This window comes from Procambarus clarkii, chromosome 41 (assembly GCF_040958095.1).
Source record: "Procambarus clarkii isolate CNS0578487 chromosome 41, FALCON_Pclarkii_2.0, whole genome shotgun sequence".
NCBI classification, from domain to species: domain Eukaryota; kingdom Metazoa; phylum Arthropoda; class Malacostraca; order Decapoda; family Cambaridae; genus Procambarus; species Procambarus clarkii.
Genome location: NC_091190.1, coordinates 14,855,972 through 14,880,971, shown reverse-complemented (window position 1 = coordinate 14,880,971; position 25,000 = coordinate 14,855,972). Strand labels below are relative to the sequence as shown.

The window sequence follows — 25,000 nt, the reverse complement described above, 5'->3', positions numbered from 1 at the left end:
ATGTTCAACACCGGTTCTTGAACTCTCTCGGGCCTTGCCAGCCTCTCCGTGTTGAACTCTCCCAACGGGACGTTCCTCCACTCACTCTCTGGGAGAGTTTGGGCCGCGTCATTCCGTTTCTGTTGGTACTAGACAGTAAATTTTTTTTTAAATTATAAGGGTCATTATTTTAGCAACCTCGAATGGCGTTCCTGTTGTGAATGTTAGAATTATTTGCATTTTTTTTTTCGTTATTATTTATGAGATATGTTTTTTTTGTTTTTAGTATTTGTTTTTTTCTCTTGTTTGTTTGTTTGTGTTTTATATTGTATGTTTTTCGTCGCCAAGAGGTAAGTGAGGATTACCATCATTCTTGCCTCTGTATACATTTTGCATGTATAGTTTGTATTTTTATGGTGTGTGTGTGTGTGTGTGTGTGTGTGTGTGTGTGTGTGTGTACTCACCTATATGTACTCACCTATATGTGCTTGCAGGATCGAGCATTGACTCTTGGATCCCGCCTTTCTAGCTATCGGTTGTTTACAGCAATGACTCCTGTCCCATTTCCCTATCATACCTAGTTTTAAAAGTATGAATAGTATTTGCTTCCACAACCTGTTCCCCAAGTGCATTCCATTTTTCTACTACTCTCACGCTAAAAGAAAACTTCCTAACATCTCTGTGACTCATCTGAGTTTCCAGTTTCCACCCATGTCCCCTCGTTCTGTTATTATTACGTGTGAACATTTCATCTATTTCCACTTTATCAATTCCCCTGAGTATTTTATATGTCCCTATCATATCTCCTCTCTCCCTTCTTTTCTCTAGTGTCGTTAGGTTCAGTTCCTTCAGCCGCTCTTCATATCCCATCCCTCGTAACTCTGGGACAAGCCTCGTCGCAAACCTCTGAACCTTCTCCAGTTTCTTTATGTGTTTCTTCAGGTGGGGGCTCCATGATGGCGCGGCATACTCTAAGACGGGTCTCACGTAGGCGTGTGTGTGTGTGTGTGTGTGTGTGTGTTAGATATATATATATATGTGTGTTATTTTATATTTAATTTTGTGACTCTTATTGTAAGTATTAATTTTCAGTTCCAAATACCACTGTGACTTGTCGTGTAGAATGTCTTTAATTTACTTTGTCATGTATTTTAATTTGCCTCATGATTCTCTCACCGGCCGGTGGCTGTAGCCGCGGTACGACATGGCCTCCGGTATGCGACGGGGTCTTATCGTCCTGGGGCCGGAGTCTACCTTCAGGGCTAAGGGGTGCGACGCCCCCGTCCTTCAGGACTTCGACGTGAGTTACATCCTCCTCCTCCTTCACTGAGTTGGTCCTAGAGTGGTGGTGGTTAAGCAAGTTGTGGTGGTGGTTGGTAATGTTTATTTGGGGTAATAAGTAGACGGTTTTAGATCATAGATGCATAGATACGTTGCATTTTTTATTTCTGTTTGCAAAATTTTGTTGTATGAAATGTTTATAATATTGAACGTCAGACAATTTGTGCTAAATGTTGGCAAACACAAATTTGATTTGAGTTTTATTATATCATGTGAAATTGTGTTCAGATCTGAACTTCAGCTGCGCGAATGGTTCTGCACTGTTTATTTATAAATGCAGAAATGATATGGCCATTTTGTGTACGTGGAGCTGGTAGGGGGGGGCGGCCAGGGTGGGGGGGGGGGCGGCCAGGGTGGGGGGGGGCGGCTAGGGTGGGGGTGGGGGGGCGGCCTTGCGGCCAGGGTGGGGGGGGAGGTCATATTTGCCCCTTGGCTCTCTGTTGCCAAAAATAAAAGGCTCTTTTATAATTTGCAACTTTTAATTTTATATACATAAAAATGAATACTTGTTTTATTTAACGATGAAAATAGATAAAAAATTCGAATATAGTTTGGAAATGGGAAATGTTGCTACGGGGAAAAACGAAATATTTTGATGTGATGTAAATTCAGTAGAATTTCCGGTTGCTATTCTTTTTTGACCATGTCGTAGCTCAGTCGATTAAGGCAGCGTCTGGGATGCTCTCAGACGTAGGTTCGAATCCTCGTCACGGCCCTTGTGGATTTGTTCATTTGATGGGATATATATTTTTTAGGAGTAACGCAGGTTATTAAGCCCGGTAGTCAGGTGTTAAAGTTTTATCGCAAACATCATTTTGGTTGACAGTTCACTCTCGGTGTAGAACTTGACGACATTCACAGTGCAGAACTTGGAGGTGCTGCTACGGGCGTGGGGCAGCCGGGGGGGGGGGGGGGAGGGGGTGAGTAGGGCTAACGGGGAGGGGGGAAGGAGGGTGGGGGGATGGCCAACATACATTACATGGGGGGGGGGTCAACCATGGGGTTCAGAGATGTCTTGAAACAATGTATGTGTATACGTATACACACACACACACACACACACACACACACACACACACACACACACATATATATATATATATATATATATATATATATATATATATATATATATATATATATATATATATATATTATAAATGAATATTGATATAAAATATATTTTGTCCCCATTGCTTCTGAGACACTCGGCGCCTGGGGTAAAAGTGCTACCAGGGGTCGCTGAGCCCGGCAATCACCTCAAGGTAGGGGTATGAAGGATTTACACACCTGCCGAGCGAGTGTGTAGGGAAGCTCTCCCCCCCCCCCTCCCACTCCCCCGGCACACCAACACACTTGGCAAGAGAGAGAGAGAGAGAGAGAGAGAGAGAGAGAGAGAGAGAGAGAAAGTTGGTAATGAACAATGATGGAGAAAGTGATAGCTAACGTATTAAATGGTTTAGTAACGCAGACATGCCGAGAGTGAAACTTAAGTGCCAGAGTGGTGTAGTGAGAGGTGTGTACACCCACACATCCTCCCCCCCCCCCAATCCACACCCCCTCCCTCCTTCCCTCCCCCCTCCCACAAAGGCACTAGGGGCTCACCATAGCCCGTGCTACTTGGAACTTTGTTCCACGTAGCGAATCTTTTAACAACAACAACAATCCTCCCACACAGGGGAATTGAAAGAATAGGGTGAAGACTGATTAGTTCCCACAGGTAGGGCGCGAACAAGGGGGAATCATAGGTGGAAACTGAGTGCTCACATGTGTCACAGAGGTATTAAGAGTAGTGTTAGAGTAGTGTATGCATATGGAATGCGCTAGGAAGTGATGTGTTAGAGGCTGACTTTGTCCACAGCTTCAAGTGATGGATATTATAGAGCCCAGTAGTTTCACACACACGCACACACACACACACACATACATATACACACACACACACATACACACACACACACACACACACACACACACACACACACACACACACACACACACACACACACACACACACATACATATACACACACAAACACACACACACACACACACACACACACACACACACACACACACACACACACACACACACACACACACACACACACACACACACACACACACACACACACACACACACACACACACACACACACACACACACACACACACACACACACACACACACACACACACACACACACACACACACACACACACACACACACACACACTCCCCCTGAGAAAGTTCATTCACGAGTGGTTCTGCATGAAATGTGGAAGGTCATAGAACTGATTAACTTTCCCCCCCTCCCCCCCCCCTTCCCCACACCAACCCCCCACCTCCCCTCCTCCCTCCCCACACCAACCCTCCCTCCCCACACCAACCCTCCCTCCCCCACGGTCATGGGGTTCAGCGGGTTAGTGACTTGCTTAAAACCACTACCGACACTAGTTCTCTTACCCTCTGAGGTTGAGCATGTAGTGAACAGAGTATCTCTGTGAGGGAAGGTTCAGGAGGCTGCGGGCAGGGAAGGGGGTAGTTGGAGGGGTTGGAGGGGGTAGTTGGAGGGGGGAGGGAGTGTTGGAGAGTGTCCCTACACAGAGGGGAAAAAAGTGGTGCTTCTAATGTGGGGTTTCGAGGGAGGATGATCCTGTGAGTATTGTAGAGGAGTGTTTCTAGGAGGAGGAACAGGAAGAGAGGTTCGAAGGAAATGTTCAGGGGGGAAGCGCCAAGATTGCAACTATATAGCACTTGGAAGGGGTTTGGAGAAGGATTTGGGATGGGACATGAGGGAAGGAATGGTGCCCCAAGCACTTGTGGACGGTCGGGGATTGAACGCCTACCTGCATGAAGCGAGAGCAGTAGACGAGTGAAACAGCATCAAATTCGGTATTCCTCCGCGGTCCTCTTGAACGCCAAGAACTCTTGAATCACTGCCGAGAACACTTAAATGTTCATCATCTAAAAATGTCTCAAGATACACCGTGTCAAACGCTGCATATATATACGGCTTTGTTCACAGTTTGGAACGACTGTAGAAGGTATATACTCCCGGAGCCCCGATATACCTGCTTCGGTGCCCAGATATACCTGCTTCGGAGCCCAGATATACCTGCTTCGGAGCCCAGATATACCTGCTTCGGAACCCAGATATACCTGCTTCGGAGCCCAGATATACCTGCTTCGGAGCCCAGATATACCTGCTTCGGAGCCCAGATATACCTGCTTCGGAGCCCAGATATACCTGCTTCGGTGCCCAGATATACCTGCTTCGGAGCCCCGATATACCTGCTTCGGGGCCCAGATATACCAGCTTCGGTGCCCAGATATACCTGCTTCAGAGCCCCGATATACCTGCTTCGGGGCCCAGATATACCTGCTTCGGACCCCCGATATACCTGCTTCGTCACCTGGTGGTCACTTCCGCCTATGAGCTCCTCGCCCGAGATCACGATGGAATGTCAAACAAGAGAAAGTTGTGTGACTTGCAGTCCCGTGAGAGGCATGTTATATGTGTGTATATACAGTGAAGACCAGGAACCTCCATCTTGGCCATCACCTGAGACGGAGAGGGAATGACTTGTGAGGATTAAGACTCCACTCTCACACACACACACACACACACACACACACACACACACACACACACACACGAAGTACACAGCCCACAATCCCGTGTCTTGACACTGAGGCAAAATATCCAATGTGACCCCCACTCATGGTTGGTAAAATGTTTTGACTTGCAAGTAAAATTTACGGTCGGGCAGCTGACCGGAACCCAGGAATATCTTTTTCTTCGCGTAAAGGTGTGGACTGATAGTGTGGGGGGGTTGGGGGGCACTGGTGGGGGGGTATTGGTGGTGGTTGGGGGCACTGTTGGGGGGGGGGTATTGGTGGTGGTGGGGGCACTGGTGGGGGGTATTAGTGGTGGTTGGGACACTGGTGGGGGTTTGGGGACATGGTTGTTGTCGTGGGATGTTAGTGATAGTGCTGAAAGATAGGGGAATGATAGCGGTTGGGTGGTAGGTGTGTGGTATTAGTGGTAGGGTGCAGGTGGTGTAGTGGTGGTGATGGTGTAAGTGGATGTCATCATACGGGTTGTGGTTGGGAGTAATTAGAGTTACATCCAGGCTATTTGTTCAGGAACAGTCCTTATCATAGTGTTTCTATATACATTAATCAACGGACAATCTAGAACACACTGGGTGAGGGTGTGAGACCTTAACATACCACATAGTTTACACTTGGTGTCATTATCATCATCACCTGTATCTTATTGCCAGTATTCAAGCGAGGAGTCACAATAACGTGGCTGAAAAATGTTGACCAGACCACACACTAGAAGGTGAAGGGACGACGACGTTTCGGTCCGTCCTGGACCATTCTCAAGTCGATTGTGACTTGAGAATGGTCCAGGACGGACCGAAACGTCGACGTCCCTTCACTTTCTAGTGAGTGGTTTGGTCGTATGGGAGGGAGTTGACTTCCCACACTGTTGTTGTTATAGATTCAGCTACTGGGAACAAAACGTTCCAAGTAGCACGGGCTATGGTGAGCCCGTAGTGGACTTACTTGGCACAGGCGCGGGGGTGTAACTTGAGAGACCTCCCACACGTCTCTTAACAGCTCTCATTCATCATCAAGAATTAAGTCAGGTGAAGTGAGGCAAAAAATTACAAAATTCCCTAAATTCCAATGAGGCTGGGAGGTTCAGTCTGGCCCCGGGATGCATAATTATGAGAGTCGGGTAACTAACTAAACCTTTGAGAACGGCGCGACACGCCGCCCCATCTTCCTTTGCCCGTGTTTGAGCCACACCGACGCACGCATATATTTTCACTTCAACTGCACGATAGGTCGATGTTCACCGGGTGGCCACAGGGGCGTTATACGCACTCAGCGCCACTGCGTATAGTGTCTCGAGTCAAGACAATGTCACCTTCTTCTTGAGGTTATCTTGAGATGATTTCGAGGCTTTTTAGTGTCCCCGCGGCCCGGTCCTCGACCAGGCCTCCACCCCCAGGAAGCAGCCCGTGACAGCTGACTAACTCCCAGGTACCTATTTACTGCTAGGTAACAGGGGCATTCAGGGTGAAAGAAACTTTGCCCATTTGTTTCTGCCTCGTGCGGGAATCGAACCCGCGCCACAGAATTACGAGTCCTGCGCGCTATCCACCAGGCTACGAGGCCCCTACTGGGGCCAGAACCCTGTTAACATGTTAAAGGTAAAGCATTAACTTACAACCTACCTGTGTCCATCTTTTACTTCCTCCCTGAAGAAATATCTGTTTCTTGGAGCGGGTCTGCGGGTCGCTCCAAGCAACAACCTGTTGGACCAAGTTGTCACAAGTCGAGCCTGCCCTCAGACCAGGCTCGGGGAGTGGAAGAACTCCCGAAACCCTGTCCAGGTATGCTCCAGGTATGTTGAGCAGGATAGCCACCTGCTTCGGGTTCCCCGGTGCCATGAGGAATGAAGTATCGTGTAAGCGTGTTCCAGCTGCCAGGCTGCACCTACACCCAGGTAATGTTAGCCACAATGTATTTGGGGAACAAACCCAGAGGGACACGCACGCGCGGACGCACGCGCGGACTTTTCAAGTACTGCCAACTTTGATGCCACGAGTGTCAGTCTGATGCCTCCAGTGCCAGCCCTCCAGTGCCAGCCCTCCAGTGCCAGCCCTCCAGTGCCAGTCCCTGACACATCCAGCTCATTACCGCCCCTTGCACAATGGGGACAAAAAAAATATTGAAAACCCCCTGTGAGGGGAGGCATGAGTGAGGGGAGGCATGAGTGAGGGGAGGCATGAGTGAGGGGAGGCATGAGTGAGGGGAGGCGTGAGTGAGGGGGAGCCGTGAGTGAGGGGAGGCATGAGTGAGGGGAGGCATGAGTGAGGGGGAGCCGTGAGTGAGGGGGAGCCGTGAGTGAGGGGAGCCGTGAGTGAGGCAGGGCTGCACCTCACAACCCGTCCCACCACCGCTCCTCTAATTAAACACCACACCACAATTTTTAACGCCGTCTTGACACCTTGAAAAATGCCCCACCTGTTTCTTTACCTCCTGGGCGTATATGAGTCGTATTCAAGGCCAAGGGGAAATTATGCCCCACGAGGTGAAAGCCTCAGTTTGGTGACGCGTTACACATTTTCTTTTGCATCCTTGGAGTTTTCTTACCATACAAGTCTTGTGGCAAATTACATATTCATACGCTGAGCTCTGGCCACATATTGTCATCGTTATTGACGTATCAAACCAACTGAGCACAATAGCCAACTTTACGTCAACGTTAATTTAACGCTATAATTGGATGCTGTGCCCACTCTATGGAGGGAATGACTAAACTGGAAAAGGTTTCAAAGGTTTGCCACCAGACAAGTACCCGAGCTTGAGAGGTATGAGCTACGAGGAGAGACTACGGGAAAAGATAAAGATATTTTGCCTGTTTACAGGTGGTGCTTCGTGGTGCTGTGGCTGATGGCAGGTGGATATAAAGCCATTACGGGGTTATGGACGCGTATGCTACCCGTTTGCCTGTCGCTGCGTTTCATACGCCAGCTATGTAAACAGAGAAAGAGACAGAGCCGCCGCGTTTGGTCATGCAAGTCATATGTACCAGAACAAGTAAATACAACTAGAAAGGAATTGTTCCTGTCATTTACAAGAAGATTGATTTATAAAGATTAAGCCACCCAAGAGGTGGCACGGGCATGAATAGCCCGTAAGTTTTACAAGAAAGATTCACAACAGGGAGCCGGTCGGGCGAGCGGACAGCACGCTGGACTTGTGATCTTGTGGTCCTGGGTTTGATCCCAGGCGCCGGCGAGAAACAATGGGCAGAGTTTCTTTCACCCTATGCCCCTGTTACCTAGCAGTAAAATAGGTACCTGGGTGTTAGTCAGCTGTCACGGGCTGCTTCCTGGGGGTGGAGGCCTGGTCGAGGACCGGGCCGCGGGGACACTAAAGCCCCGAAATCATCTCAAGATAACCTCAAGATAACACTTGTGATTCACAACAGTTACCAAACTCTTCTATAGTGGGTTGTAAGTGGCATGCGCCAATACGCAACACGAGGTCATCATTAAGGTCGCTAGCCCATTACAAACAAAAAAGCGTATCTTGGCGTCAGTGTTAATAGGATTTACTCCCTGTTTGCTCTGTGTAACACAGGTTCCTGGACGGTAAACACTTCAGGCTGTTGTGTCTTTATCCGTCACTGGAGAAATTATGTGATGTGCGGTGCATACAAGTTCAATTCTTGTCCACAAATATTGAATACAAACGATGCCGGACACGCACACACACACACACACACACACACACACACACACACACACACACACACACACACACACACACACACACACACACACACACACACATTCGGGGAATCGACCGGGTAAACAAGGATGAACTATTCAACATTGGTGGGACGCGAACAAGGGGACACAGGTGGAAGCTGAGTACCCAAACGAGCCACAGAGACGTTAGAAAGAACTTTTTCAGTGTCAGAGTAGTTAGTAAATGGAATGCATTAGGAAGTGATGTGGTGGAGGCTGACTCCATACACAGTTTCAAATGTAGATATGATAGAGCCCAATAGGCTCAGGAATCTGTACACCAGTTGATTGACGGTTGAGAAGCGGGACCAAAGAGCCAGAGCTCAACCCCCGCAAGCACAATTAGGTGAGTACATTGGGGGTCTGGTAGCTGAGCGGACAACGCGCAGGACTCGTAATTCTGTGGCCCAGGTTCGATTCCCGGATCAAGCAGAAACAAATGGGCAAAGTTTCTTGCACCCCTGATGCCCCTGTTACCTAGCAGTAAATAAGTACCTGGGAGTTACACAGCTGTTACGGAGCTGCTTCCTGTGTGTGTGTGTGTGTGTGTGTGTGTGTGTGTGTGTGTGTGTGTGTGTGTGTGTGTGTGTGTGTGTGTGTGTGTGTGTGAAAAAAATAGTTAGTAGTTAGTTACAGTTAATTGACAGTTGAGAGGCCGGTCGAAAGAGCAGAGTTCAACCCCCGCAAGAACAGCTAGGTGAATACACTCACTCACTCACTCACTCAGATGTGTAAAGGTGAGCGCCGCTGCTGGATGACTGCGGGCTGCTGTTGTTGTTGTTGTTGTTTTAGATTTAACTACTCAGGACGAAGTGTCCATGTAGCACGGGCTATGGTGAGCCCGTAGACTGCGGGCGATGTCAGCGGCTTACGTAACTGCATCACGTCACCCACCATTACATATTATATGAGGAAGAGTCGTGGGAGACGGGTCCCCAGCCCTCTCACGCCGCCGGAAGCGAGACCCATGCACGCAGCTCCGTTAAGGATCGACGACGCGATTATCGCGACTTAATGACGGGTGGATATCCGTCTGTTGACGGCTAGTGGACGGGAGATAAGGGGAGGCACCTGTCTACCTGAGTGAGTGACTTATATGCTATCGTTCGCCAGCAAAAACGTTGATGCACTTGACAAAATTTGATGGAGAAATTGATGTTAGGAAGTGGCTGTGGAGGTGATGCCGTTGGTGGTGATGATGGTGATGGTGGTGGTGATGAGGTAGCGGTGATTGCCTGATATCGTATAACCCATCACTCATTCGCCCACTGATAAGCATTCTGGCGTACTCGCCAGGCACCGCCTCATACACCTCATCACTTACTCACGATACACCTGGGATACTCACCACTTTGAGGAAAGCCTTGACGGAGCTCGATCCTGCTACATAACATAAAGGACAGGAGCCATGATTGCGACGTACAAGATTCTCAAGAACACTGACACGGAGGAAATGCTTAACCAGCGGCAGCATCTAAGAAAGAGGCACTGATGGAGGTTGGTGATGTAGGTGAATAATATATATGTAGAATATATTATATTCCATAATATATATGGAAGAAAATGTAGAATAGAACCAGTGAAGAGCAGAGGTGCCATAGGCACAATCAGAGAACACTGTATAAACATCAGAGGTCCGCGGTTGTTCAACGTCCTCCCAGCAAGCATAAGAAATATTGCCGGAACAACCGTGGACATTTTCAAGAGGAAACTAGATTTATTCCTCCAAGGAGTGCCGGACCAACCGGGCTGTGGTGGATATGTGGGCCTGCGGGCCGCTCCAAGCAACAGCCTGGTGGACCAAACTCTCACAAGTCGAGCCTGGCCTCGGGCCGGGCTTGGGGAGTAGACGAACTCCCAGAACCCCATCAACCAGGTATCAACCAGGTAAAGAAACATGTACTGAAGCAAATTCAGTCAATTCTATTTACTGAATAGTAAATTTAATAGTAAAAAGAGTAAATATTCACTAATAGTAAATAGTAAATTTACTATTTACTTTCTATTATTCTGTAAATGGAGTAATCTGGAGAAGGTTTGGGAAGGCTTTAAGCCTCTTATAGGCTTAAATTTAGAAATGATAGAATTTTTGGGGGGTTTCTGGAGCATATTTCTTTAGGTGATTGATAGCTGAATTAACGGAGCCATGAAGAGACGCACGTGAGCGCGCGCGCACACACACACACACACACACACACACACACACACACACACATACACACATACACACACACACACACACACACACACACACACACACACACACACACACACACACACACTCTGGGGGGCCTCGTAGCCTGGTGGATAGCGCGCAGGATTCGTAATTCTGTGGCGCGGGTTCGATTCCCGCACGAGGCAGAAACAAATGGGCAAAGTTTCTTTCACCCAGAATGCCCCTGTTACCTAGCAGTAAATAGGTACCTGGGAGTTAGTCAGCTGTCACGGGCTGCTTCCTGGGGGGGGGGGGGGTTGTGTGGTGTGGAAAAAAAAAAAGTAGTAAAACAGTTGATTGACAGTTGAGAGGCGGGCCGAAAGAGCAAAGCTCAACCCCCGTAAAAACACAACTAGTAAACACACACACACACACACACACACACACACACACACACACACATACACATACACATACACACACACACACACACACACATATATACACACACACACACACACAAACTCTTCAGCACGGGTGGGACACGAACAAGGGGACACAGGTGGAAACTGAGTACCCACATGAGCCACAGGGACGTTAGAAAGAACTTTTTCAGTGTCAGAGTAGTTAACAGGTGGAATGCATTAGGCAGTGATGTGGTGGAGGCTGACTCCATACACACAGTTTCAAATGTAGATATGATAGAGCCCAGTAGGCTCAGGAACCTGTACACCAGTTGATTGACAGTTGAGAGGCGGGACCAAAGAACCAGAGCTCAACCCCCGCAAGCACAACTAGATGAGTACACACACGACTCATTCTCTGCCTCATCCTGCATTTTTCTCTCAATTATGAGGGAACGAAGTGAGGTGTTTATATTACAGATAGGGAGGGGGTAGAGGGAGGGTAAGGGATGGGGGGTTTTATGGGGGGGCTGGGGCCAGGGTTAGCAGGGGGGGGACAGGGTGTGGGGGGTATTTAATCTACATATATGGCGTGGAGTGTAACTACTCCCATGCCAGAATGAACCATCGTCTGTGTTATCTACCTCTTTCTCCTCTCCCTTCTCCCTCCCTCTTCCTGTCTCTCTCTTCCCCTTACCCTCTCGCCCCTCCCGTCTCGCCGGGGCGGAGGACGGGCTATCTTACCGTCGTTACAGACGCGATCATTCCCAGTAACTGAATCATTTCCCATGACGCCCCCTGACCAGACCTCACCTCTCACCCCCCTCCCCCAGTGTGGTGTGGGGGATCGGCGGTATTATGAGTCGACCTCGGGGTAGTTAAGATGCGCCATCTTACCTCATTTTGAGTCGACCTCGGGGTAGTTAAGATGCGCCATCTTACCTCATTTTGAGTCAACCTCGGGGTAGTTAAGATGCGCCATATTACGTGTCCTTAAATAGTCAGTGATTGCTGAGCCTTTTAAGGCAGTGGACATCTCCGCGTTTTTTTAAAAGATATGTTTAAGTGCAATTTTGAGCGGTGTCGGGGTCCTCAGGTCTTCAGGGCTGGGGCTGGGGCTGGGCTAGGTCTCCCAAGCCCTACTGTACACTCCGGCACCCTGGAGCACTATCCTACCTACTGTGGCCCCAAGTTCTACCAGAGTTCCCGGTCTCCGATGAAGCACAGAACAATCCGGAATAGTGGTGAGTACCCGAGTTATGTTGACAAGTACTGGAGGAGAGCCTCTAGTGATCGTAGTAATGGGGGAGATAGTTAGCGTGTTGCAAGGCCACTACGGGCTCGCCATAGCCCGTGCTACTTGCAACTTTTGGTTCAAAGTAGCGGGGTCTAAAGCAACAACAAAACAACGTTAGCTTGTGTAATACGGAATTCATTCTTCTCAAGATGATTCCAGATAGTCAGGCGGGACCAAAGAGCCGACGCTCAACCCCCCCCCCCTCCTTATTATATGTGAGGTATGGTATACCATTGATGGGATCAGAAATTCTATTAGGCTTAGCAGGTTCCACACACACATATATATATATATATATATATATATATATATATATATATATATATATATATATATATATATATATATAGCTAAGGGTGAGACTCTTCTCGCGGTCACCCAACCAATTCTAACCTTAACCTGACTGATCGAGTAATAACCACTGCTCCCTCATCGTTCCTTTAAATAACTGTAATTGATAAATCATATTTTCCTGGTGGATGTACTGAAGCTTGGAAAAATTACAGCCCTTTTCATATGCAACTAGTCAAAAAAGATTTGTTGATGTGATGTGAGAATGGGAAGCACTTGGGTAAGTGCGGACGCTTAGGTAAGAGCTGGCAAGCTCGGGCTCGCCATAGCCCGTGCTGCTTGGAACTTGTTCCAAGTAGCTGAATCTATAACAACAACAACAGCTGGCAAGGTGCTGTAGGGGAGAGACTGAACTCCCCACTTCCACTATTCCTGCTGGAGATGTTTATTGAGCTCCAATTCCCCCCCCCCCTTTTCTTTAAGTTTGAGGAAGATGCGGGAAGGAAGAAAATGTGGTTTTTCGCTGAATGTGGATTCCGTGGGATTCGTGAGTTCTTTGAGCGTGCGTGTGGTATGTTGAGGGAATGTGGAGGCGCTCATTAGTGTCCTCTTGACCACAGCTGGATCGCTATCGTGGCCAGGGGGGAGGGGGAGAGGGGGGGGGCACGGTTATGCCCCTGTTACCTAGCAGTAAAATAGGTACCTGGGTGTTAGTCAGCTGTCACGGGCTGCTTCCTGGGGGTGGAGGCCTGGTCGAGGACCAGGCCGCGGGGACACTAAAAGCCCCGAAATCATCTCAAGATAACCTCAAGATAACAGTAAATAATGGGCACGGCTAGCAGTAACATGAACGTATTCTGGCTACACCGGCTGAGGAGGTACTGGAGTCGTCTTTTGTATGGGATCAGAGGACGCTATCGTCGAGATGAGCTTTCTCTCTTGCGTATGGAAGTGGACTTTATCCCAGCAGTGGCGTATGGTGCTCTGTTTGTACACCACAGTGGCGTATGGTGCTCTGTTTGTACACCACAGTGGCGTATGGTGCTCTGTTTGTACACCACAGTGGCGTATGGTGCTCCGTTTGTACACCACAGTGGCGTATGGTGCTCTGTTTGTACACCACAGTGGTGTATGGTACTCCGTTTGTACACCACAGTGGCGTATGGTGCTCCGTTGGTACACCACAGTGGCGTATGGTGACGCATTTATAGCGTTGTGGTTCCAACAAAATTCGTCAGTGAAGCACTTGTTCCGGAAGTGTTCGAACGTCAGCAGTTGTGAGTCGTGTGTAAACCGTTTTTCATTCATAAACAGGGGGGGTTGGCGGGTGGATGGAATCACTTTTGGGTCTTTGTTTAGAGGACGGACTGAGAGAGTCACGTCTTGTTACCTCGCCAGCCTAGACTGAGCAATTGGTGACGCCGAATTGTATGACTGTTACTGAGCCTCACCGGCCGTAACCAGAGAAAGAATTAGTTGCATGAGCTACAATAACTGCTCCTGATTAATTAAACTCATTATAAATAAGATGTCTTACCACATGCAGACGACCACTCACAGCTAGACGGCAGCTAAAGAGTTGCCATCAATCCACGCAGCTGTGAATGAAAAACCGACGTTTCGGTCCGTATTGGACCATTATCAAGTCAACATTATAATGCTCCTTGATGGACCGAAACGTCGTCGGGTTTTCAGTTTCAGGTGTGTGGGGATGGGTGTCACGTCTTACCATATCTTGCAAGGACAAACGTGGCTAGAGTATCCTTACAGTCTGAGGATCTCTTCTTAATTTTCCATTTAACTTATCACAGTCCTGTAATAAATCTAAAACTTCGAAGTTTAACAGACCTTTGTCAGGTTTACTGGCACGGCGCCACCGAGGAACGGGTGGGCTCTCCTGGAAGATGGGTGGGCTCCTCCTTGAACGTGGGTGGGGCTTCTGGAAGATGGGTGGGGCTTCTGGAAGATGGGTGGGCTCCTCCTTGAACGTGGGTGGGGCTTCTGGAAGATGGGTGGGGCTTCTGGAAGATGGGTGGGCTTCTGGAAGATGGGTGGGCTCCTCCTTGAACGTGGGTGGGGCTTCTGGAAGATGGGTGGGGCTTCTGGAAGATGGGTGGGCTTCTAGAAGATGGGTGGGCTTCTGGAAGATGGGTGGGCTGCTCCTTGAACGTGGGTGGGGCTTCTGGAAGATGGGTGGGCTACTCCTTGAACGTGGGTGGGGCTTCTGGAAGATGGGTGGGGCTTCTGGAAGATGGGTGGGCTTCTAGAAGATGGGTGGGCTTCTGGAAGATGGGTGGGCTGCTCCTTGAACGTGGGTGGGGCTTATGGAAGATGGGTGGGCTGCTCCTAGAACATGGGTGGGGTTTCTGGAAGATGGGTGGGCTCCTTCTCCTGGAATGTGAGTGGATTTCTTCTGAAATGTGGTTGGGCCCCTTTTCCCCGAAGATGGTTATGTTCCACGTGGAAGGCGAATTGGCTCCCTATAGGGCGGACTTTCTCCTGTTATGTAAACATTCTTCTTCACTGTGACTTCGTCTTACAGTGCTGGAAAACTCCTCGAAGATGGACATTTATTTTTAAGGTGTGATCGGGTTCCTGAAGAGTGGGCGGGTTATTGTAGGGTGGACGGGTTCTTGTGTCCGGCCTCTAGCATTTTCCAACAGACACATTCACCAACACTGTAGCACCAGAGAGCTGGTCGCCTCGTTTCAAGGCGCCTTTGATGTACTTTCCCTATTTCAAATAATATGTCTCCCTAATTACTGCTCCCCAGTGGCGGGCAACCGGTGTGCCACGGCAGGCTGGTGCCATGAAGCAGTCCCCTAATGGCCTGCTTCACTCTGGCTAGTGGAGTACAATAAATAACATCACTGTATTTCAATTATTTGATGTTAATATTGTCTTATATTCATACCCCGAGTGACGTGAGCGTCTGAACACTGACGCACAGAAGGGACGTCACGAGGTCGTGTCTTTAGAGCCCGGGGTCATCATAGAGTCGAACATTTAACTGCCTAAAATACAATGTTTCTCACTAGTTCCATCACAGAGCAGGTCATTACAGAAACAAGTCCGCTCAGGCATGGCCACAACCCGACTGCGTTTTGGGGACAGAGAATAAAAATAAAAATAAAAGAGAGAGAGAGAGAGAGAGAGAGAGAGAGAGAGAGAGAGAGAGAGAGAGAGAGAGAGAGAGAGAGAGAGAGAGAGAGAGAGAAAGAGAGAGAGAGAGAAAGAGAGAGAGAGAGAGAGAGAGTGTGTGTGTGTGTGGAGTTCAAGGCAACAGGTGGGTGGTTAGCCTAAGGGGAAAGCCCTAATATGACCCCCGCAATTATTCCCACAACTCTGGGCGCCCTGAGCCATAGCATGCTTCTGCCCCCCCCCCCCCAACCTCTTCATTTCCGGTTCCGGCAGCCTCTTGAACATTTTCCTGTCGGTGCCTAATTGATCCCAGCGGTCATGCCCCTCCCCGCCCCGCCCCGCCCCTCCCCACCTCTCCCCGCCCCGCCTCCAGGTACCCGTCGAAGGCTCTGGACGCAAAAGACAAGATCAAAAAATCCTATTTATTGAAAAGAATTTCAGATAACAATGGTCGTCTTTAGTCATTTTACTAAATCATTTTAATTTCACCAAGTTGACCTTGTTGGAGCCTTAGGTAATATCTTGTGTCAGGTACGGAGGAGGGAGGCGATGGTCATGACAGCCGTGACACCTGACATGTCAGCCGTGACACCTGACATGTCAGCCGTGACACGAGGTATGACAGGAGTGCACATGAGACTTGACAGCAGTGAGTGTAAAGGAGACGAGACCGGTGAGTGCACACGAAATATGACAGTGGTGACATGTGACTTGACAGGAATACGCATGCACATGACAAGAGAACACACAGGACATGACAAGAGAACACACAGGACATGACAAGAGAAGAAATTGTCATGATCACGTGCTTAACGTAGCTCAAAAGGCAGCCAGGAAACTTACAGCTCTACGGCGCATCTCACACCTTGACAGCAATGGCTGCAAAACCTTATATGAAGCACAAGTTCCCTCTCGTCTAGACACCATCCCTACAGGCCAGTAACTAGTTGGTAACAGCGTCACAACAGACTTTTTTTTCGTGAGCGTTGACCGCTGCTGCTGCTGCTGCTGCTGCTGCTGCTGCTGCTGCTGCTGCTGCTGCTCCTGCAGGAGGTCTTCAAGTCCTCCTCACTCACCCGGAACTGGCAGGATATGAGGGCTGATTACCTGCAGGAGCCGTCATAGCCTCCAGCAGCGGAGGCACCCTACAGTGCCCTCACAGCCTACAGTGCCCTCACAGCCTACAGTGCCCTCACAGCCTACAGTGCCCTCACAGCCTACAGTGCCCTCACACCCTACAGTGCCCTCACAGCCTACAGTGCCCTCACAGTCTACAGTGCCGTCACATTAATCCAAGTGAGCACAGCATCTTGGGTGTGTTCCCCAGCATCCCTCAAACACTTGTCTTTTCATCGCCCACTCGCTGTTTGAGAGGTGGCCTCGTGTCTGTGGACTCAGCAAACACCAATGTATGTTTAGTTGAGTAGACGGTAGTTGTTAAAGAGGTGCAGCGCGCACACAGTCGGTGCAAACAGTCGGTGAAGTAGTGCAAACAGTAGCGAGCAGTGAAGAGACCAATGCATGTTCACTGCGCGTTAATCTGTATGCTACTGACTTCAGGCGAGGATTGACATTATGAGTATTGCGTCAAATGGGCCGCTAGGCTTCAGGAACTGTGGTGTACCCCCCTCTTGCCTCGCCTCTCTCCTTTCCTCCTGCCACCCCTTTCATCCCTCCTGCCATCCCCCATTCCTCCTGCCACCCCTTCCATCCCTCCTGCCATCCCCCATTCCTCCTGCCACCCCTTCCATTCCTCCTGCCACCCCTTCCATCCCTCCTGCCACCCCCCATTCCCTCCTGCCACCTTTCCCTCCCTTTCCTTGCGCCAACATGGGAGTGGGTACATACCAAAGAACTGTGGTTAACTTATGCACTAACTTTAATAAATGATAACCGGATTTTAGGTCCATTTGACGTAGAACACAATATCCATAAATCTGTAAATTACTTAACATTAGACCAAGCTCCCCAGGATTACTGCACCTGACTTGTGCCTGGCTGTGTCATATGTATATATATATATATGTGTGTGTCATATGTGCTATATATATATAGCATGTAGAGGGATGCCTGTCTGTCAGTCGCTCCTGGGGGATGCTGCTGGCTAGGGCTCCCAGGATGAGCAGCATCACACGCCCAGCACCACATCAAGTACTGACACTGAGACGGTTAATGAGTTACCGACCAACTTTCTAGTGGACTTTCCCGCGGCTTTTGATCTCTGTAAACCTTAACTCAAACACTTGGTGCGCCTTGAGCCTATTACGACGGGGTAGGGAAGGCAGCGAGGAATAGGAGTAGGGAAGGCAGCGAGGAATAGGGGTAGGGAAGGCAGCGAGGAATAGGCGTTGGGAAGGCAGCGAGGAATAGGGTCTAAAGAAGAAAGGCAAAGGGGGGAGAGGGGGAAAAGGGCTTTGCACGTGTATCCGTTCCTCCGAATTCATTTGTTTAGTCTGCATTAGCATCTATTTGTGTGTACATTAATTCAAAGTACACTCTGAATGTTTATTTACACTTTCACGCTCGCTTATGCTCCGTTTCCGGGTGTGGAGGGTTGGTGTGTGTATATGTGTGTGTGGGGGGGGGGGGAGGGGGGATAGTGTTATGATGGTGACAACACATGATAAAGTATTGTGAGGGAAGGGAAGTAGTGGAAGGGTGATCTGCTTAATGTGTGATAGAATGGGGACTATTTTGGAGGGATGGGAATGGGGGAAGAGGAGGGGGGAGTAAAGAAGATGGACAGGTACAGGTGAACAAATATATTTGATAATGGGAAATATAGTTAAGAGTTAAGATACGATAGAAGAAGAGTTATGATATCGTGTCCGCCTTGCTGACACGATGGTGCGTGTTTGGTAGCTAAAGCTAAACTTGCTCCACCTGGTGGGTTGTGGTTGATTGGAAGGTATGATTGTTAGAGGAGGATGAAGGGGACGATGCCGAGCTGATTTGGGAAGTGGGCATAGGATGGAACTGGCAGCTGGAGGATAGGAAATGTGATGGAAGGGTGCGTAGAGGAATGATTTATTCTGCTATTTGTGGGGTATTATTTGGCGTGTCAAGTTGTGGGACATGGAATGCCCCCCCTCCCTCCATCCCCCTCCCTCCCCCTCTCTCTCTCTCTCTCTCTCTCTCTCTCTCTCTCTCTCTCTCTCTCTCTCTCTCTCTCTCTCTCTCTCTCTCTCTCTCTCTCTCTTTCTCTCTTTCTTTCTCTCTTTCTTTCTCTCATGTTTTATAAAAGAGAGAGAGAAGAAGAGAACTATCAAGGGGGAAGCGCCAAGTTATTACGACTATATAGCACTTGGAAGGGGTTAGGATAAGGATTTAGGATGGGACGGAGAGAGAGAGAGAGAGAGAGAGAGAGAGAGAGAGAGAGAGAGAGAGAGAGAGAGAGAGAGAGAGAGAGAGAGCTGACAATGAAATTCATGTCCCACAACTTGCCCCTTTTGTCAATGTCTCAAACACCAGTGGCACACACCAGTAGCCTAGACCTAAGGACATAATGAAACACCGCATACAACCTACGTGAGACCAAACAGCATGTCCTCTACTACACAAGACCCAGAGATTAGCAGTATGGCTAGCTTCTAAGCAGAGGGGCACTGTGGCTTACGCAGGAAACCTTGAGCGAAATGAACCTCACCAGACTGGAGAGGAGAGATGAGAAATGGACCTTGAAGCAATGCATGGACCAACAGAACCAAGGAACGAAGAGGGTGGAGGAAGCTGCTAAGATAATGGAGTCGTGTAGAGGTGAGGTGGAAGTACAGCGTAGCGAGGGGTTAAATATATATGGGGGGGGGGAGGGGCTTCAGAACTACGGGCTCACCATAGCCCGTGCTACATGGACACTTCGTTCTGAGTAGCTAAATCTGAAACAACAGCCACGGCTTCAGAAGTTGGTGTTTTGGGGTTTAATGCACAGCTTTAAAAATAAACCTGAGAAATATTAGAGTTGTCATTGGTTTAAATTACTAGTAGCTCAAGAGGTGTGACCCCTTCAAGCACGTTTATGATGAGTGCGCGCGAGCGCGCGCACACACACACACACACACACACACACACACACACACACACACACACACACACACACACACACACACACACACACACACAAATCTTGCCTTACAGGCTTGATAGAATTCTACGATCAGGTGACACAGATTAAGCAAGAAAGAGAGGGCTGGGCGGACTGCATTTTCTTGGATTGTCGGAAAGCCTTTGACACAGTACCGCATAAGAGGCTGGTACATAAGCTGGAGAGACAGGCAGGTGTAGCTGGTAAGGTGCTCCAGTGGATAAGGGAGTATCTAAGCAATAGGAAGCAGAGAGTTACGGTGAGGGGTGAGACCTCCGATTGGCGTGAAGTCACCAGTGGAGTCCCACAGGGCTCTGTACTCGGTCCTATCTTGTTTCTGATATATGTAAATGATCTCCCGGAGGGTATCGATTCATTTCTCTCAATGTTTGCGGACGATGCTAAAATTATGAGAAGGATTAAAACAGAAGAGGACTGTTTGAGGCTTCAAGAAGACCTAGACAAGCTGAAGGAATGGTCGAACAAATGGTTGTTAGAGTTTAACCCAACCAAATGTAATGTAATGAAGATAGGTGTAGGGAGCAGGAGGCCAGATACAAGGTATCATCTGGGAGAGGAAATTCTTCAGGAGTCAGAGAAGGAAAAAGACTTGGGGGTTGATATCACGCCAGACCTGTCTCCTGCAGCACATATCAAGCGGATAACATCAGCGGCATATGCCAGGCTGGCCAACATACGAACGGCATTCAGAAACTTGTGTAAAGAATCATTCAGAACTTTGTATACCACATATGTCAGGCCTATCCTGGAGTATGCAGCCCCAGCATGGAGTCCATATCTAGTCAAGGATAAGACTAAACTGGAAAAGGTTCAAAGGTTTGCCACCAGACTAGTACCCGAGCTGAGAGGTATGAGCTACGAGGAGAGACTACGGGAATTAAACCTCACTTCGCTGGAAGACAGAAGAGTTAGGGGGGACATGATCACCACATTCAAGATTCTGAAGGGGATTGATAGGGTAGACAAAGACAGTCTATTTAACACAAGGGGAACACGCACAAGGGGACACAGGTGGAAACTGAGTGCCCAAATGAGCCACAGAGATATTAGAAAGAACTTTTTTAGTGTCAGAGTGGTTGACAAATGGAATGCATTAGGGGGTGATGTGGTGGAGGCTCACTCCATACACAGTTTCAAGTGTAGATATGACAGAGCCCGATAGGCTCAGGAATCTGTACACCTGTTGATTGACGGTTGAGAGGCGGGACCAAAGAGCCAGAGCTCAACCCCCGCAAACACAACTAGGTGAGTACAACTAGGTGAGTACACACACACACACACACACACACACACACACACACACACACACACACACACACACACACACTCAATCGTTCGATCTTTCACTCGTTCACTCACTCGGTCGTTCACTCACTCACTCGATCGTTCACTCACTTGGTCGTTCACTCACTCACTCGGTCGTTCACTCACTCACTCGGTCGTTCACTCACTCACTCGGTCGTTCACTCACTCGGTCGTTCACTCACTCACTCGATCGTTCACTCACTCGATCGTTCACTCACTCGGTCGTTCACTCACTCGATCGTTCACTCACTCGATCGTTCACTCACTCGGTCGTTCACTCACTCGATCGTTCACTCACTCGGTCGTTCACTCACTCGATCGTTCACTCACTCGATCGTTCACTCACTCGATCGTTCACTCACTCGGTCTGTTCACTCACTCACTTGATCGTTCACTCACTCGGTCGTTCACTCACTCGGTCGTTCACTCACTCACTCGTTCACTCACTCACTCGTTCACTCACTCACTCGTTCACTTACTCACTCACTCTGTCGAGCACCACCTTGTGAAAAGTGTTACACCCAACTGAGAAGTTTTAAACTAGTCATCGCCCTCCCTCCCTCCCGCCCCTCCCCACTCCCCCCTCCCCTCCCCCCCCATGGGCTGCACCTGACGGCCTGCTGCAGTTATTCCTGGCATAATGCATGTGAAGTGGGTTACGTCGACAAAACACGCAGTTACCACTCACTGGGCGTGGGAAAACCACGTATTGTTGCCGCGCGTCGAAAAGGATATCTTGAGGTTATCTTGAGATGATTTCGGGGGCTTTATAGTGTCCCCGCGGCCCGGTCTTCGACCAGGCCTCCACCCCCAGGAAGCAGCCCGTGACAGCTGACTAACACCCAGGTACCTATTTTACTGCTAGGTAACACGGGGCATAGGGTGAAAGAAACTCTGCCCCATTGTTTCTCGCCGGCGCCCGGGATCGAACCCGGGACCACAGGATCATAAGTCCAGCGTGCTGTCCGCTCGGCCGACCGGCTCCCTAATATGCCGTGCCAGACACAATCAGTTCTGTCCCGTCAAAGCATTTCAATAGAATCGCATCTTGCAATCGATGTTAGGCTCAGTCAGGCTTTAAGATTAGTTTAAGTTAGTGGAAGATTTTTTTTAGGGGGGGTCAGTGTGGTCTTTGGTCGTGAACTGTTGTACTGGGACCAGATTCACGAAAGCACTTACGCAAGCACTTACGAACGTGTACATCTTTCCTCAATTTTTGGCGGCTTTGTTTCCAATTATTAAACAGTTAATGAGCTCCGAAGCACCAGGAGGCTGTTTATAACAATAACAACAGTTGAATGGGAAGTTTTCATGCTTGTAAACTGTTTAATAAATGTAACCAAAGCCGTCAAAGATTGAGGAAAGATGTACACGTTCGTAAGTGCTTGCGTAAGTGCTTTCGTGAATCTGGCCCCTGGACTCTTGCATGCGGCGTTATATAGTCACTCATGCCAAGGAGCCACCCTAGCTTGAGGTGATTTCGGGGATTAGCGACTCCGCGGCCCGGTCGTCGACCAGACTTCCTCGTTGCTGGACTGGTCAACAAGGCAGTTGGGCTCGCTGCTGGCCCTTACCACCGTCACCCATACACAACGATAACTACAACGTTTTTTAACGTTATTCCGTTGTAACAACTTTGTATGAAAGTAACAGTAGTAGAACTTGTGTTGTGGGTTAGGTTGTGTTCGTTGGGGCGGTGGTTGTATGGTTCGCGTTGATTCAGCATGTGGAAGGGTTCCTCACGGTGAACCAGTAATCCATCTTGTGTGACAGTAGTTCCTTCGTTATTCTTAGTGTCCAGCTGGTGGTCTCCTTGGTGAGGAGTTGCGTTATCCTATCCTGTAGACCTGCTACACACACACACACACACACACACACACACACACACACACACACACACATACATATATATATATATATATATATATATATATATATATATATATATATATATATATATATATATATATATATATATATATATATATATATATCCATCCTTTTAAGTTGTATTTTCTAACAATTAAGTTTAGATTTCTGTAAAAGTAGGAGTGGCTAGTGATAAGAGAGTGCCTTAAAAAAAAAAGTTGATTGAGTTTATCTACTTCCCTATCTCAACCCCCCCACCCGCTACCTTCTCCTACGTCCTTTCCCCCCCCCCCCCCACCCTTCCCCACCCTAACGCCAGTTTGGTATTTGTACATCGCACTTGAATTTTCTTCACTGGACAATACAGGTTGCCTTAGGCTTTGGTTGGAGCTGTGTTGACACTTGGGATTAATCGAGGACTCTCCCCCCATTCAGAACCCTCGGTGAAAATAGCGTTTAAAGTTTGTTGACAGTGTGACGTCAGTGGCGGAGAGTGCCATTTCCTGGAAACTGTAGGATTACTGAGACTATCCTGGCTGTTTCTGTTTGAACTTTTTTTTGTGCGTGTGTGGGGGGGGGGAAGGGGGGAGAGCTGAGAGCATTTGCGATGCGCAGAGGCAAGCGCAAATAGGAGTTTTATGTGTTTTAATGAATACCCCCTTGTCTGGAATTGGAATTAGCAGGGATTTTACGAGTTTCCCCGTGACACGTCTCGTTTTTTATGCTTTGTACTCACCTAGTTGTGCTTGCGGGGGGAGGTTGAGTTCTGGCTCTTTAGTCCCGCCTCTCAATCGTCAATCAACTGATGTACAGATTCCTGAGCCTACTGGGCTCTATCATATCTACATTTGAAACTGTGTATGGAGTCAGCCTCCACCACATCACTGCCTAATGTATTCCACTTGTTAACAACTCTGGCACTGAAAAAGTTCTTTCTAACGTCCCTGAGGCTCATTTGGGTACTCAGTCTCCACCTGTGTCCCCTTGTTTGCGTTAAAAAGTTTATCCTTATCAACCCTCTTAATTCCTCTGAGAATTTTGTAGGTGGTGATCATGTCTCCCCTTACTCTTCTTACCCTGTCTCGCTTGTGTGTCGTGGTGGAGGTTAGTACCAGCGTGTGTTGGTCTAACATTTGGAATACTCGTAAGATATAATATTTTAATTATGTAGTTGCACACCACTCTGACTCTTATGCACATTCCCCTGCTCCACTATTCCCCCCTCACACCGTCTGGAGGCCGCACACACCACCTGGACGCCCCCTCACACCACCTGGACGCCCCCTCACACCACCTGGACGCCCCCTCACACCACCTGGACGCCCCCTCACACCACCTGGACGCCCCCTCACACCACCTGGACGCCCCCTCACACCACCTGGACGCCCCCTCACACCACCTGGACGCCCCCTCACACCACCTGGACGCCCCCTCACACCACCTGGACACCCCCTCACACTACCCAGAAGTAAGAGGAGTGTGGAGTCATCACAATGGCTTCGTGAATAATTTACTGCATCATCTTAGGTTTTATTACCTTGATGTTACGAGGCTGTAACTGAAGTTGTCCGCCCCTCTCCACCCCCTCTCACCCCGCCTGGACGCCCCTCATGCCCCCTCACGCCCCCTCATCCCTCTCTCTCTCTCTCTCCCCTCACTCCCTCCCCAGTCCATCTAACTCCCACTTATATTAATAAGTATATTAATACAATGACGCACACTTCAGTATAGACGGCCTTGCTTCACGACCCCGAACCTTCCCACCCTTTAAATAC

The 25,000-nt window shown here is 48.8% G+C and overlaps 1 protein-coding gene across 3 annotated transcripts in view; it reads left to right on the top strand.

The window, feature by feature from the left end:
* The window catches only part of LOC123761022 (atrial natriuretic peptide-converting enzyme), a 504,836-nt gene that overhangs the window by 340,449 nt on the left and 139,387 nt on the right, over nt 1–25,000 (top strand). Inside the window, exon 2 of one of the 3 annotated variants that reach the window (XM_069339376.1) lies at nt 1,172–1,279. The exons of the other annotated variants lie outside the window; for them this stretch is intronic. Coding sequence (XP_069195477.1) covers nt 1,172–1,279 — 108 coding nt within the window. The remainder of the gene's footprint in view (nt 1–1,171; nt 1,280–25,000) is intronic. 3 annotated transcript variants of the gene reach the window in all.